Raw genomic sequence first — 15955 nt, forward strand, 5'->3', positions numbered from 1 at the left:
CCAAACTTCATTCTTGTGCTCTTGAGTATCTAAATGAGCTCGTAGCAATCATCAGGTGGTGTATGCTGCCCTCTGGAGGCCATGTTGGAGCTCTGCAGCTCAGTGCAGCACAGGCTGGCAGCAGCAAATTACTTTAATCACCTTTTAGTTCATTTGTGCTTTTCTGCTGAATACTTTTGGAATTAAAACATTTTTCAAGATTGGTATAGTGGCTAGATTTGGTAAAGTTTTGACACTGTCAAAATAGGAAGCATATTGCATTACAAAACATTTGTTAAACAGTAATTCATCCATCTTAATCGCAGTGAATCTTTGTGAGAAAGTCTAACGATGAAACTAATCTGCATGACTGACAGGAGTGATGATCAGAGGGGCTGAGTTTTTACCACCATCATTAACACAGGGACTAAAGTATGGGTAGAGTTTCTCAGTGAAGCTGCAGCCGCTATAGGAGTACATAAGAACTGCAGCATCTACATCATAAAAGGAGACCAGACCCTCCTCATAATCCACAAACACCCCCACTTTCTGAGGCTGAGACTTCAGAGACAGACGGACAGGACGGAAAGCAGCAGCTTTGTACTCATTTTCATTCCTGAGACATACATTCCAGTAGCCATGATTGGGGTCCAGTGTGATTTGTCCCCTCCTGTTGATCGACTCTCTCGCCACTCCTAAATCCCACTTAGTCTTTCCTTTAACTAGAACTTCATAGTAAAATCTTCCTGAAGAGAAACTCTGCTGTCCGAAGACACAGGGACAAGAAGAAAATCTCTCTGGGTTGTCTGGGAGATTCTTCTTTACATCACCATGCTTTACTTGTTTCCCATCATCAGACAGGATGAGCTTGGGATGTGCTGTATCAGGATCCAGAGTCAAGTCCACCTCAAACTGCTGCACCGTCTTCAGCTCAGCCTCAAGCAGCTTCTTCATCTCATTACTGAGCGTCTCCTCCAGCTGAGCCACAGCTCTCCTCACACTCCCCACATATGATGAGCGATGGACTCTGACCTCTGTCCAGTTCTTGGTGTGTGGTGGAACGCTGAGGGATGGGAAGGTTTGGAGGAGGTGGAGGTGATCTTCAGTGTGTGAGAGCTGCTCCACCTCAGAGCTTCTCCTCATCAGCTCAGAGATTTCCTGTTGCAGCTCTTTGATGAAGCCTTCAGCCTGTTTCTCTGTTGTTTTCTGCGTCTCTTCAATCATGCCAATGAGCTCAGCCTGGCCTCTCTCAACAGACTGCATCAGAGAAGTGAAGACCTGCACACTGTCTGCTATCTCTCTCTCTGCATCTTCCCTGCTGAGCTCCACTGACCGTTTGATTTCCTGAATCTTCACTCGTCTCTTCTGGATCATCTGCTGAATTTCAGCATCTGTTTCCCCCAGCTCAGCCTTTTTTACTTCACATTCTTCTTTCAGAGGAACAATGTCATGTGACTTGTGGTCTGAAAAGGTGCAGAACAAACATACACAGATCTGGTCAGTCTTGCAGAAAAGCTCCAGTTGTTTTTCATGCTTCTTACACATGCTGCCTTCCAGGTTCTCCACAGGATCAATCAGCTGATGTGTTTTCAGGCCTGTGATTCTCTGATGAGGCTCCAGGTGAGTCTCACAGTAGGAGGCCAGACACACCAGGCAGGACTTCAGGGCCTTCAGTTTGGTCCCGGTGCAGACGTCACAGGGAACTTCTCCTGGTTTGGCACATCGTTGGTCTGAGCAGCTGCTGGCTTTCTTTTGAGACGACTTCCTGAACTGAGCAGCCATCTCAGATATGAAAGTGTTGACCCGCAGCTCAGGTCTTTGTTTAAAAAACTCTTTACACATGGGACACTGGCACTGGGTGCTAATATCCCAGTGCTGTGTGATGCAGGTTTTGCAGAAGTTGTGTCCACATGGTGTGCTGACTGGATCAGTGAACACATCCAGACAGATGGAGCACAGGAACTGATCTTCAGATAGCAGACAGCTGGCAGCAGACATGTCTACACACTGAGACAGAAAGTGAAAGTATGTGATGTTAACTGATATATTGTCATTAAAATATCACCATTAGAGTGGTAGAATATTTTATAACATATGTTTTTTATATAGCTATAAATATATAGGCACTGATCTGACAAATTTGACAAATTTCAGTGCAAAATAAATAAATCGGGGAAACAATCTCTTTGGCTCACTTATGTAAACAAAGTAAATATTACCTGCTGTACTCACCTGTGTATGTCTGAGACTCTGCTGTGTTGTTGAGAAAGGCCAAATGAAATTTGTTGTATTTTCTTTGGAAAAAATAACGGAGAGACTTTGCTCAACCGCAGCGATGTTGTTGAGAGTTTTTTCAGTTTCTATTCCGGAAAGACGTTACCCTCCCACTTTTGATCCGCTCCTACCGTATAGAAATTACGAGTCATCGGTAATTATTATTTATTTATGTATTTATGTATTTTTTAGGGGAGGGGGGGGGATTTGGATCTACTATGTACATTTTAGGTCAACACTATATTCCGAATTCGAAACCTATATGCTATTAATCCCAGTAATAAACTTTGGTCGTCCTCTACGAAAGAGCTCCGTCGAAGGCATTATAGGAGTTGTAGTTTCTGTGATACGCCGACGTTAAAAAAGGGGCGGGGCGGTTAAAATCTCTCTCTTAGGTGGATTTAATTACCACACTTTTCTTAATATCTTAGGTGGATTTAATTACCACACTTTTCTTAAGATCACGATTAAGCGTAAAGCAAGGCAACTGTGAGTTTGTATTATTTAGTCTAGACTTAAATATAAAGCTATAGATAAATAAGCAAAGCAAATGTTTTTTAACAGCTGACATTAATCCCAGTGTAATTTGCTGGTGCAAAAATGAATTGTGATTAATTAATTCAGTGTCTGGCAGCTCTGAGCGGCTCGCCTGTCAGCTGGTGAACAAGATGAGTCACATCTGGATCTGAGAGAGAGAGAGAGAGAGAGAGAGAGAAAGTTGCATTGTTGGTGGGGGAGGGTCTCAGTGCACAGGGTTTGCTGGACCATGAACATCAGGAATGAAACTGAACACAATCATCATCTTCGTCTCTGGTAAGGCCACTCATTCTGACTCTTAATGCACTTAGAGCAGAAATTAATTCACTCAGATAATAACTCATGTGAAACAATAGGGGACACGCCTCCTTTTATTCCTTTTTAACTGTGTCTTTTCATGTTTATTATGTTCTAAGAGAGTGCATGAACATAAATATTGCCCTATAGTTTGTATTCTTCCCCTACAGCCCAGTTGCTTTGTTTGATAGCTGCAAAGGAACTTTATGTCCTGTTGCACTACAAAAAATATCCATTTCACTAAACCATAGGATTTGGTTTTGAGACTTAAAATCCTGTACTATCTCTTAAAGCAAGTGGAAAAACCTGTCAACTGGGTGACATAATTCCCTAATCAGCTTGTTTCAGTGCTTTCTTAAAAGCAAGTCCTTTTTCTCGAAAATGAACCAGGGGAGTGATCAGCCTCCCGCTGCCTTGTTTTAAAACAACTGGCTCGAGAACATTCCTGAAATCAGCATTGCACACAAATGCAAATATCCTATCTCATTCTTTTTTGCAGAACTTTTCTTTTGCTCTAAGAAAAAAAAAAGAGTTAAACACTGAATGAGAGCTGAGTGGCTTTTTTAAGATGGGTATTTTTTGCAGTGGACTGAACGCCCCTATATGGTTTGGTCCAGAGAGGAAAAAAAACTGAAAAATGTGAGCATTTTCCCTGCTTGATTTCATACTAAACAATATAAATGCATGATGCTTTAAGGAAGGCTTTGGCCACAAGTAATGTAAAACCCGACCAGACTCTTTTGTGTTGTTTAATTTCCTTGATTGTCTAAACATAAGGAATGCAGGCATCATGGGAAGTCATAAAAACCTGTGCATGCATGGATAACATGACTGCAAGCGCGCTGAGACTGCGGCTGTGGCAGTGATAGCGCAGAACACATCAAATGCAATCTAAACACACCGTTACTTAAAAGGTCCTGAGAACATAATCAAGCCGGTGACATCATCCCTCTGGCAGGAGTCCGTCCACAGCAAATCAGTCGCAGATGGACCGGGCAACTTTAAACAGCGACAGACAAGACAGAAACAAAACACAAATCACACAGGCTGCTTGTCCTGTTTTATTCCATCTGACGTTTGTAATTTCAGTTTGAGTCTAATGATTTTTTTTTTTAGGAAGTGATGATGCAGAATAAAAAGCAGACTCAGCATAAGGCAGCAGAAAAAACTAAGAAAAGTGTAGTTTGCCCTCTTTTCCATGACTGCAAAAGCCATGATCACTTACTGGCAGTGGTGGAAAGAGTACTATAGATTACTACTCAAGTAGAAGTACTGTTCCTCTGCTGATATTTGACTGCAGTAGAAGTAGAAGCTGTGCTGTAAAAATCTACTGCAGTAAAAGTAGAAAGTGTCTCATTTAAAATGTCCTGGCAGTAAAAGTTGTGTGTTAACTGTGATCTTTCCCATGCAGTTAGAAAAGGACACGTGACATGTGGAATAAGCATATCATTCCCTTTATTCCAAACGTATTCCACTTTTTTTTTTTCGCCAGTTAAATCGTAAATGGTGCTCGCTTCCGTTAACCATCTGCTTTTTTCATCATGCAGCTTTTATTGTGAAATTTGGAAATGACCAAACAAAAAAAAAAAAAAAAAAAAAAAAAAATAGCCTGGCTCTAAGTATTTGCTAACAAGGCTGGAAGAGAAAGAGACACTTTAAACACAGACAAAAAGGAAGGATTTATTAGAAATAAAAGAGTCAACACAATAAAATACTGCAGTCAGACACAAGTTTGATGAAAAATGGTAACAGGAAGGAAGTGCTGGAGGGAATCTGAAAAACTGAAACCACATGTGCTGTCAGGCCTCTGCTGGCTCGGCGAGGAGGTGGCACTGAGTTCGCTGCAGGCTCTCTGGTCACTTTGTCCGTTTTTATGGTAGCAAACTGAAAGCAGACTGTGGGAAGGGAAAGTATGCAAAGGATTCAAGCAAGTTTTAGTATCTATATTAAACACAACAAAAAAAGTTCAGAATTACTTTACTCAAGTTTTGTGCATGTGCTGGGATTTGAGCATATCAAAATATACAAGAGACATTTTCCTATCTTGTGGTAATGGAGAAACAACACTTTAAACAGTTACATCTTTTTATCTGAAACATGACAGAGGAACCATTCATACCACTACTGGATACTGAAAGGTACTGATGAAAATACAACATACAACAAAAGCTATTCAGTTACACCACATTTATAAGGTTTTCATGTGCATCTTTTGGATTTCCCTCTCTGTTTTTTTTTTTTTTTTTTTTTTTTTTCTGATTACAAATGTGTTTTTGTTCAGTTTGAGCTCGGCCTGAGCTTTCCAACAATAACAGCCATTTTCGGCCAAAAGATCACCTCCACCCCTTTTGTCCCAAACCCTCACATTTTCACATCTAACAGAGACAAACTTGATATGGGTGTGCATGGCACAGGGCCAGCAGAACGTCATGTTCGATGTAAAAAGACGATGGAGGACGCACAATGAGTGTACATTTCCCTCAACATTTTTACAAAAAGATGTTTGCTGTGGTTTTTCTGTGTATCTGAGATTTTTGAGAGGAGCATACAGAGACTTTTTAGCTGTTTTGCTGAGGGAACAACCAGATCCCCATAACACACATCAGTCACCATTAATGCCAAAGTGTATTTCATTCGCTGTTTCTCTCTTGACCCACAGCTCTCCCTCTCTGTGTTTGCAGATGTTGCAGGAAGCCAACATGAAATATGGCTCTTCTGAGGAAAAGTAAGTGAAAACAAATTGCTAAGTGACTGTCTATCTTCGATAAAATGGTCCCAGGTTGCTTAAATCTGCCCGAGACAGTGAAGAAAAGCTCAGGTCAGGCTGTTTTCTGTTCCTGTTCATTGGCAGACCAAATTAGGTCTCATACAGTTATTAGTTTTCCCGCGGTTTTCCCATTCACTTTGACTTATAGCTTTGTGTTAGCGGTGAGTTTAGCTGACAGTGACGTCTGCAGGAATGCTCAGCACAGCCGTTGAAAAGAGACGAAACCCCCACACCCAAATCTCTCTCCAGGGAACAGAGCTGGTCTGGAATGCATCCAGCTCCTCCCTCAACATGTGGTTATGTTGTGACTCAGCATGCACGTGCACCGTGTGTGTGTGTGTGTGTGTGTGTGTGTGTGTTTGCATGAACGTGCAGCCCCTCCGGATGCGCCATTATGAATCAACAAGGTCCACCCAGCCCAACACTGCTCACGTTTGTTCCCAGTGCTTGGCTCACATTTAAGTGTGAAGCTGTTAGAAAAAATACTTTCAAACTGTAATAACACACAAAAATTATGTTGCTGCTTTCCCACGTCTGAGCAGCAGCAACAAATCACCTCTCCCAGTTTGGCCAGAGCACAAAATAACTGAGTTTTGCTCTGAAAGATGAGACTGTCATGATTTAATTAAAAAAGTCAGCATTTTGAAAACAATGGTTAATTAAAAAAACAGCTTAGCTGTTTGTTGTGTGAAAACATGAGAATCACCTAAATTAGAGTGATGCAGTTTTAAATTCAATTGAAGGATCACATGGGTTGAGAAAATGTTTCCATCCTTGGGCTCAAATGTATAAAACCACTTTAAAATCCACTGGGTAAATTAAAAAATGCATGATGATCAAGCTCAAAACAAGGCTGCTTTTCTCAGTCCCTGAAAAACAGACTTTGTTTTAACCCAACAATGACACTAGTATGTAAATTAAAGTCTGTGGTATAGGGATGGTAAACTAAAATATGAATGTATTAATTAAATACAGTATTTCAATTTTGTACTGTTCCTGGATATAAATAAATTTTACCAAGGATTATAGCAAAGGTTTTAGCAAATAAACTCTATACAGCAATGTTAAATAATATAACATGAGATAACATGTTGTTGTAGCCCCAGTCAGACCTGCTCTCTTTCCATTCCAACAAGTGGGATATTTTCACTTTGCTTGGCAGCTGGTCGGTCTCACCCTCGTCCAGACAACATGCAGCCCTGTGTCACGGGAGTTTGTGCTCTAATCACGAAATTTAATCTACAAATTCCTATTCATGAACACGAGTTGCCCATTTTTTTGTGCATATGGACACAAATTAAATTCATGTCCAAGAACACAAATTTTCTTTTACCGGCAGTGGCTAAAAACACTTCCAGAGGGGGCAGAGTTATGAAAGTTTTGAAAATGATCATCACTAGGTCAAAGTCACCACCCAACCTTCCTCCTAACGTGGACTTTGTGGCTCCTTATCCTTCCTCATGCTACACAGCACAGGCATGAAATACACTTCCAACTGAAACACGTCACCTTTGTATAGCATGTCAATTAAATAATTCTTAAGCCATACTTCTTATTTATCTGTACACCTTCATGTCCATCTACGGTGAAGACGGTAGTTCACACACATGTAATGTCAAATAATAATTTACTTGCAAACAATCTGATGGCTCTATGGCACTCTACACCTGACGGTCAGAAAACTGTGTGCTTTTCCCCAGTAAACACCACACCTGGTCTGTGACTACTGCTAAAACTCCATTTTATTATAGTTAGTCACTTTTACAAACTTTTAAATCTAGTGGATGAAGGCAGAACTAAATAAGAAAATCCATGTTATTAACTGGCTTCACTGTCCCTTTAACAAACTGGATGTTTTTATTTTAAAATGTATGCATTGCAGTGTTAAAAAGCTCCTCACTTAGTATTTTGCACCTCAGTGATGACTCTTTAGATGCTTTTGGTCTGAAAGTGTGACGCCTCATCCTGCCCATATGGTAAGTCTTGGTCCACGTCAGTAAAAGCTGAATAATGTCAGTTACAAAATGAATGGTGGCTGCATAATGTGCAGAGAGGAGAGCATATGGGGGCTTTCACCTTTTAAAATGATTAACGGCACCTGGATGAGCGTCCAGAAAAGATAAAGAGTGCCTTGTAACTTTTTACAGATGGGGAGCCAGCTCTGCCCTCTGTCCTGCTGAGGTGGAAACAGTTCAAGCACACTTCAAACATCTCTTTTCTTTGATGGCCAAAATATATGTATTTATATATAGAAGGAGAAGAATTTGTGTTTTAAGAAATCACCATTTCAGGAATTTAGAGAGACAGATTCTTGTCAGATTGACGATCATGTTGCATTTTTATCTCTGGGGTTTGGATGCAGTTCATGGACCTGACACTCAGAGGGATTTAGTGGAGATTAAATCCACCTGAACTCACTTTACCAGTATTTTTATGCTGACATAAATCTTAGTGGGGTTATATCTCACCACACAAACAGTAAGTGGTAATATTGCATTTTTATTTATCTTTTCTTTATAACTTTTCTTCTGTAATCTGTCTATCTAGTTCCTTTATCTGGTTTGATGTGTCTGATCCAGTTCACTGGCCACTTTGTGCTTCTTTTCCTCTATATTGGATTCCTGCTGTTTGCATATGTGAATATAAATGTATATGTGGCTATGTATTTGTATATTTCTGTGTGCGTGTGTGTGAGACACAATATCGTTCCATATGTGTATAATATAGTGTCAAATTTTCCACCAATAAAAAATGAAAAATAAAAACAGTCAGAGGAATCAAACACTCATCAGTTATAAGATTTTAAAGTGGAAAAAAAAACATGATTTCTTGCTTCTTCTTTTTTTTTTTTTTTTCAAATGGAGTCAGTTTTTGTATGTGTTGGTGGCATTTTGCCTGGTGTAAGTCTTACTTTACCCTCCTTTTTATTTACCACTTCTCACAAAAAGCTGCATTATTGCATTGCTCTAAAAGAAGACGATGTAAAATCTGCAGATGGAGTGACTTCTGCCTTTTCTGATTTTCAGTAAACCGAATCCTCCTGATGCTGCTGGTGCTGATGGTGTGTCTCCTCCTGCACAACAAACTGTTCAGGGCTTCACCTCGACCCAAACTCTCAGGTAAAAAAACAAAACCTTCCTGCAACAGATAAAACAAATTATTCTTCGTCCTGATCAATGCTCTGATGCGCTGAAGTCCAGGATGTGACGTAAATCAGCAACACGTTTCCTTCACAGCAGCTTGTAAAAGACCTTTAAAAATATTCAAAGAAGGGAGAGCTTCTAAGGTGATGATATTTTGCAGCTCACTCCATGCCCAAGATGCATGAAAGGAGAAAGCAGTTTTACCAAACTCTGCAACAGCATATTAGGACCATTGTAGGGAAAAAGATATATGGAGCCAGCGGAGGGGGGTAATATTGAGAGAAAATATTAAATTTAGAAATTTACAAGAAAGAAACTCACAAATTCATGAAAAAACTCTAAAATGCTGATATTATAAAGTCACAAATTTCTGAGGAAAAAATCTCGGAAAAATGCTTTTTTCTTTCTTTTTCTTTCTTTCTTTCTTTCTTTCTCTTTCTTTCTTTTTTTCTTTTTTTTTTTTTTTTTGGTCAAGGAGCCAAATGTCTTGACTTTGTGAGGCTGGATCAGCCTCACAAAGAAGATTTCCTTCTTACTAAATTGATAGCATAAGAACTATTGTAAACTATATTTCCAAGTTTCTTTATTGTGAATTTGTGACTTTATGATGTCAGAATTTTTTTTGTTTTTTTCTCATAAATTTGTGAGTTTATAATACCAGAATTTTCAAGTTTATATATATATATATATATATATATGTATGTATGGTCTAATAAGGGAGATATTCTATCTGGAGCAGCCTCCAAGAGGCGACTCCGAGCTCTAAAACTGGGCTAAAGAGAGTAAAATCAGCAGAGGTCTGCAGGACTTTTCCAGAAAATGAGCTCATCAAAGATATATATTTTTTTCGGATTTGGAGAAAATGGGTAGATTGTGGTTAATCATTTGAAAGCATCATAATTGCATAACCATTAAGTGCATGTTGGCTTATGATTATGTCTTTATTATAAACACGGGGCTGAGTAACAATGACAGTACTAGTCCAGTTACTTAATTTCATAATGTTTAGTTCCACTGACCCACATATATTTTATTATTTTTAATAAGTGCTCAGTATTGCCCTCCAAATCCCAAAAGACGTTACTGCCTTGTCCTTGTCACTTGTCACTCCTCGTCACTTGTCCTTGTCTCTTTACAGGCTTTGACCCTGGTGGTGCCCCGCGAGTTGTCAAGGAGACGGTCTCCGAGGCGGACAACGTTATCCCCATCATCATCTGTGCATCAGAGGAGCGTCTGGGTGCCACCATGGCAACAATCAATAGTATCCACAGCAACACAGATGCCAGTGTGTTCTTCTACATCGTTACTCTTCGAGATGCCGTCAAACTGACCAGGTTTGATTTCTTTTTTTTTTTTTTTTTTTTTTTTTTTTTGCACAACAACTCACATTTGTTTAAGTTTCCCTTTCATCACTGTTTTCAGTCACCTGGCTTCCAAAGTGTCCAAACCATTTTCAGCCATAGCACTACCACTCTATCACCATGTAGTGGCGCTGTGGCCCCATAATCAATCTACAGGGTTTTTCTTTGCCTCCTCCCAGACAGTACATACAGAAGACAAAGCTGAGACGCATCAAGTATAAGATTTTGGAGTTTAACCCCATGGTTCTGAAAGGAAAAGTGAAGCCGGACTCGTCCCGACCCGACCTGCTGCATCCAGTGAGTTCTGGGTTTGCCTTGTTGGTGCAATGATGCCAGCGCAGTTTTACAGTTTCAAACAGCTAATGTAACTTTGTGGTTGTTTTTCAGCTCAACTTTGTGCGCTTTTACTTACCTCTGCTTGACATCAACCACAAGAGGGTGATATACCTGGACGATGATGTCATTGTGCAAGGTACGTACATGAGCAAGACAGGAGAGAGATGCAAAAGCCGAATGTTTCATACTGTTTCATGCAGAAGGTGAATAATGAAATGTACAAAATGTTAGGGAAAACCTCCTGTCGATATTGTTTGCAGAATCCACATTTCAGTTGTCTGATAGCATAAAAATCCTTCTCAAGCTCAACCGCTTCTCTTTATTCATGTGTGTCAAACCTTCCAGGTGACATTAAAGATCTGTTCGATATCAAACTGAAGCCGGGCCACGCTGCTGCCTTCGCCACCGACTGCGACCTTCCCCCCACACACGAGATGGTGCGCAGCATCGGCATGCAGGTGCACTTTCATGTTTTGCCTGTATTTCGTGGTGCGTTCACGTCCTGTTGAGAAAGTCTCACACCTGGGAATTCTTAGGTGGCTGCTGCATTTGAGTTAGAGATGAAACAATTCATTCAGAGAACTTGAATCGGAGCAGATCAGACTTTTTAAAATGTAAATCAAAATAGTAAGATGGCCACAGCAGCGGCCATTTTATGTGAATTTATTCCAAAGAACATTGGCTATTGTTTTGGGCAAACCTCCATATTCCAGTTGGTGGTAATAATTAACATTTATTTACTACTTTCAGCAGGCAAGCCACTGCACAACAAATCCTCTCAGTTCTCAAGAAAGGGTGACAGACTTTACTGCCCTACTGGAGCAACTAACCACATTTGCCATTTTATTTTGTAGTAGCCAAACAACCACAGCAAACAGTTCAGCGGCCGTTCTACTCTGTTCATGTTCTGTCAACTCATTCATATCATCGATGCATCAATTACAAATTCTGCTGACTCAATTAAAAGAAAGCTAAAAGAAATCAATATAACGAATCACTGTGACTTCATCCTGAATGGACATGAATTGTTCACAATTCATTTTCTTTTCATCTCGTTTCATTATTCAAGCCATGGCAGTCTCACGTTTCAGAAGGAACAGGATAGTTATTGCATGTTTGTTTAATAGCAACACATTTTTGGCTAAAAGTATTGATTTGAATCATTGGTCCAAACCTCAGTTCAAGAGAAAAAGATCATGAGACTGAATCACCAACTATTGAATCACAAACTGAGTTTAATCAAATCACATTAGGCCGAAGATTCACACCCTAAGCTCAAGACGAACAATAAACAAACAAGAGTGACCTGAAAAGGATGATGGATTTGGATGCCTTTCATATAAAAAGCACAAAACTACAAACATATCACACTGTAGGTGCATTCATGTAAGTGTTATATATCACTGACTGAAAAAAATGTTTATTTTTCCATAAATGTGAGAGGGTCAAAGGTTGCTTTGTTAGGATATATATGTGAATACAGGCTTTTTGTTGCTGCACGGTTCCCCTTGTGTTCCATGTCAGACCATTAGATGGCAGTGTTAGCAAACTTATAAAATTAACTTGATTTTAAAAGGAGTGTGATATGCCTAGATAGTCAAACTCCCAGTTTGACAGACAGGTGAAGCTTTTAAGCTTTTCAAAGAATCAGCTACAGTAACTGAAATGTAGTCCCTTCCCCTCTGAGCCCGTCTCCTAGACCACCTACATGGGCTTCCTGGACTACAGGAAACAGGAAATCAGGGAACTGGGAATCAACCCCAGCGACTGCTCCTTCAACCCCGGGGTTTTTGTGGCAGATATCAACGAGTGGAAGAAGCAGAAGATCACCAAACAGCTGGAGAAATGGATGGAGGAGAACTTCAAGTGAGCTCAGCAGTCACCTCCTGCAGGAACCAAGATGCAAGAAAAATAAAAATAAAAAAATTTTGACAATAGAAGCATGTGCCCTATCAATAAAAAAAAATATCCACATCCTGTCTCTCCACCAGGCAGAACATCTACAGCAGTGCCGTGGCAGGCGGCGTTGCAACCCCACCCATGCTGATTGTGTTTCATGACAAATACACGACGATAGACCCGCTGTGGCACGTCAGGCACCTGGGTAAGACCATCATGCCTCTTGATATACTGGAGAAAGTCAGTATAATATCCTAATTCATGCTGCATTGTATATGGCAATATGATTATCATAAATGAAAACTATGATTAAATGGATGTTTGAAACATAGAATCAAATACTTCAGTCCGGCCCTACAATAGTGCTAGTGGCTCAGTTGGTTTCACAGTTGAACTTAGCAACACCAGACCTGCAGAATCACTCAGAAACTTTATAAAGTGAATGTTTGATTCACGGGTCTGGAAGCAGGCTGCTGATGCACATCATATCCCAAGGTTTTGTCAAAATCTGCTCAGTGGCTTCTGAGAAAACTGTCCAACAGCTGGACACATGGACCCAGTTGACCCAATTGCATCACGTGAGACAAAAACTCTTCTTTTCTCCAGGCTGGAGTCCAGATACCCGCTATTCAGACAACTTCCTCCAGGAGGCGCACCTGCTGCACTGGAACGGTCGTTTCAAGCCGTGGCGGTACCCCGGCGTCCACCTGGACCTGTGGGAGAAGTGGTTCATCCCAGACCCGACCAGAAGGTTCCACCTGGTGCGACCCGAGAGCGACGACTGAAGAACGGCTTGTGGTTCTACATCAGAACGTTGCCATAGCTACATCGTGGGCGCTGCCACAGCTCACAGGCACTTCTCTAAAAATGTTAAATGCATGCGGGGCAACAGACAGGAACTGTGACCAGTCTGCTGGGCCACTCTGTACTTCACCCATGTGTTTCTGGTTGATTTCTACTGATACTGAAGACCACATGGAAATAATGTAAGAAAGAGCAGCTAAGGAGGTTTTCATTCATACACCTCATCCAAAAATTATAAATGCTGTCAGATTTCACCAAAATTGTGCTGATAAATTCTTCAAAACATCAGTTTGGACACAACCAATACCTCTGACACTGAACCATCTATTTTAGAGAATGCAAATGAGTTTTGTTACCATGGAAGTAATAAAAACCTGATTCTTCCATCTGGAGTGCAGAGCAACAGCTACAGCAAAGCTACAGCGACACTTTGATGAAGAACCACAAGTCAGCCTCGAGGACTGTGGACCGGTCTTTAAGGCACGTGAAGTTCAGGACTTATCAAAGGACGATAGCTAAAGTTTAATAGAAAAGGAACTCTGTGATTTGGGTGTAATTTTGAGGCGTTTTCTTGAATACAAAGTCTTGTTGCTGTTTGAATATGACGTGAGGAGCCGGGCTGAGTTGTATTTGAGTACCTGTCATGACGTCATGTATTGTAAGTATGAAAAAGTAGCCTAAGCATATTCTGCTACGCTACCTAAAAAAGGAAAATGTATTCTGATTACAAATACCTGTGAAAATTAGAAGGTTACTTCTTAAAAGTGAATGAAGAAACCTTTCCTTATTCCAACTTGAAGTTTATTCTGTCTTGGCACCTTTATACCTCAAATATAAAAAAATAACTGAATGTAATCAGGATAGATTTCTGAGTTTAGGTAATAAAATAAATTTTTAAACTGGTCGACCCAACTGTGATGAGGAGCTTCATGCTTGGAGCTCTGAGTCACTCCCAGGAAATAAGCTCAAGGTCGGTGGCAGTATCCCGGCGTTGTTCACTGACGTGTCAGATTTGATATAAGTAAAGATTTTGTTGACTTGACAGCATGACTTGCAAGGCTTTTCTGTGAATGATAATACTGTGACCACTCTGCCGCCGAACCGAGACTAAGATCATTTCAGAGCTGAAAGCCAAAGACCAGAAAGAAGTTCTCCTTTGCAAAATGTTCAGTAGCTCTGATGACGGTGAATCAAACACCCTGTAGCCAATCAGTCGATTATTAATGAATTCATACATTCATGTGAAATGGAAAAACATAAATAAGCTCAATATAAGCAGCCAAAAATAAAAACCCTGAACTCAGGCTACCAGACTATTGAAGTTAGAAGAGGCATTTTTAGCTTTGAGCTTTGTTGCATAACCATTGAATGTCGGTGCAGTCAGATTCTCCACGCTCATGATGTTTTCCATCAAGGGCAAGGAAAAGTGGTTAGCAAAGGACATAGGATGTAATTTTTTTTTTTGACTATTTGACCGTATCCTAACTGAATGGACGGCTGCAGACGACTTTTAGTGTTTCTCAAGTGAGGGTAGCCAATCAGGAGCTCAGTTAAGATGCATTTGTTTGGAACCTGCCCTGAAAATATGATGACAAAGTATAAAAACCTTAAATGAAACCACTCAGTCTATTAATCATCCTTTACCCTATAAAAAGAGGAACATTTGAGTTGTGATAATGGGGCTCCTTTAAACTGTGTGTGTTTCACCTTTCACGTCACAGATCGCTCCAAAGTCCTGCTGTGTGTGGAGCGGTGAAAGTTTTCAGTGTTTTCAGCGCAGCACAGAGACAGACGTTACCGTTGAGACACAGTGGCCACAGTGTGACATCATCATCCACCCGGCCAATGGCGTTCAGCCTCGCCGTCACCTCCGTTCACCTTGGTTATGGAGTGACTAAAATAAAAAACACAGCACCGTACAGTCAGGCTGATGGAGCCGTTATTTTTAGGGTAAGACTCAGTTATGGTAAGGGTTAAGGTTTCAGCAAATGAATGTAAGTCAGTAGAATGACCTCTCTCTCTGTGTGTGTGTGTGTGTGTGTGTGTGTGATGCCAACAAGCAGTATAACCATCAAGATAACACTAAAGTCACATGGCTCATACAGCACGTTTATTTCCATTGCACATAAACTCAGTCGTGCATAATTGTGTGTGTGTGTGTGTGTGTGTGTGTATGTGTGTGTTTGTCAACTAGCAGAGGCCATAATGACCATCAGTCTCATGACCCATTTCCACTCCGACCCCTAAATTATTTTCCAAGTAGACAAGCAGAAAATACTGACTGTTAACACATCTGTGTGTGTGTGTGTGTGTGTGTGTGTGTGTGTGTGTGTGTGTGTTTCATTAGTCTGTCTGGCTTTCAGTGGAGGGTTTGAGTATCCAATGATGGTTTAACTGTTGTTTCAGAGGCTTTTACGCCCTGAATAAGAAAAAGAAATTTTTTTTGTGTATTGTGATTTTTTTTCTTTAAAATTGGAAACTTATTCATTTATTCAATATTGGCACAAACTATTAGGAGCCTCACTGCTAAATTTACCCAGTATTTGTATAAGTCCACA

At 40.4% G+C, this 15955-nt stretch overlaps 3 protein-coding genes across 5 annotated transcripts in view; 1 reads left to right on the forward strand and 2 right to left on the reverse strand.

The window, feature by feature from the left end:
* Positions 1 to 2267, reverse strand: part of LOC115355594 (E3 ubiquitin-protein ligase TRIM21-like) — a 19835-nt gene extending 17568 nt beyond the window's left edge. Inside the window, exon 1 of the mRNA XM_030046451.1 lies at positions 2212 to 2267. The gene's annotated coding sequence lies outside the window, so the exon portion shown is untranslated. The remainder of the gene's footprint in view (positions 1 to 2211) is intronic.
* The window catches only part of glt8d2 (glycosyltransferase 8 domain containing 2), a 24413-nt gene extending 9405 nt beyond the window's left edge, over positions 1 to 15008 (forward strand). Inside the window, exons 1-10 of one of the 2 annotated variants that reach the window (XM_030045666.1) lie at positions 3016 to 3066; positions 5769 to 5812; positions 8881 to 8973; positions 10136 to 10331; positions 10538 to 10655; positions 10746 to 10830; positions 11040 to 11152; positions 12394 to 12560; positions 12686 to 12798; positions 13200 to 15008. In XM_030045666.1, the coding sequence (XP_029901526.1) occupies positions 5794 to 5812; positions 8881 to 8973; positions 10136 to 10331; positions 10538 to 10655; positions 10746 to 10830; positions 11040 to 11152; positions 12394 to 12560; positions 12686 to 12798; positions 13200 to 13378 (1083 nt within the window). In that variant the 5' untranslated portion in view covers positions 3016 to 3066; positions 5769 to 5793 and the 3' untranslated portion in view covers positions 13379 to 15008. Of the gene's footprint in view, positions 1 to 3015; positions 3067 to 5768; positions 5813 to 8880; positions 8974 to 10135; positions 10332 to 10537; positions 10656 to 10745; positions 10831 to 11039; positions 11153 to 12393; positions 12561 to 12685; positions 12799 to 13199 lie in introns of those variants that run through there. The other variant, XM_030045667.1, reaches the window with a different exon arrangement.
* On the reverse strand, positions 322 to 2315 carry LOC115355035 (E3 ubiquitin-protein ligase TRIM21-like). Of its 2 annotated transcripts, none has more exons than XM_030045663.1 (2): positions 2212 to 2315; positions 322 to 1986 (listed from the first exon to the last, which is right to left on the reverse strand). In XM_030045663.1, exon 2 carries the CDS (start codon positions 1975 to 1977, stop codon positions 337 to 339), a length of 1641 nt encoding a protein of 546 aa, XP_029901523.1. In that variant the 5' UTR covers positions 1978 to 1986; positions 2212 to 2315; the 3' UTR covers positions 322 to 336. The 2 variants fall into 2 exon arrangements, with proteins under 2 accessions (XP_029901523.1, XP_029901522.1); XM_030045662.1 differs by having other exon boundaries at positions 322 to 1979; positions 2212 to 2257.
* Positions 15009 to 15955: the final 947 nt, after the last annotated feature.

The sequence above is a fragment of the Myripristis murdjan genome, chromosome 23 (assembly GCF_902150065.1).
Source record: "Myripristis murdjan chromosome 23, fMyrMur1.1, whole genome shotgun sequence".
Lineage (NCBI taxonomy): Eukaryota > Metazoa > Chordata > Actinopteri > Holocentriformes > Holocentridae > Myripristis > Myripristis murdjan.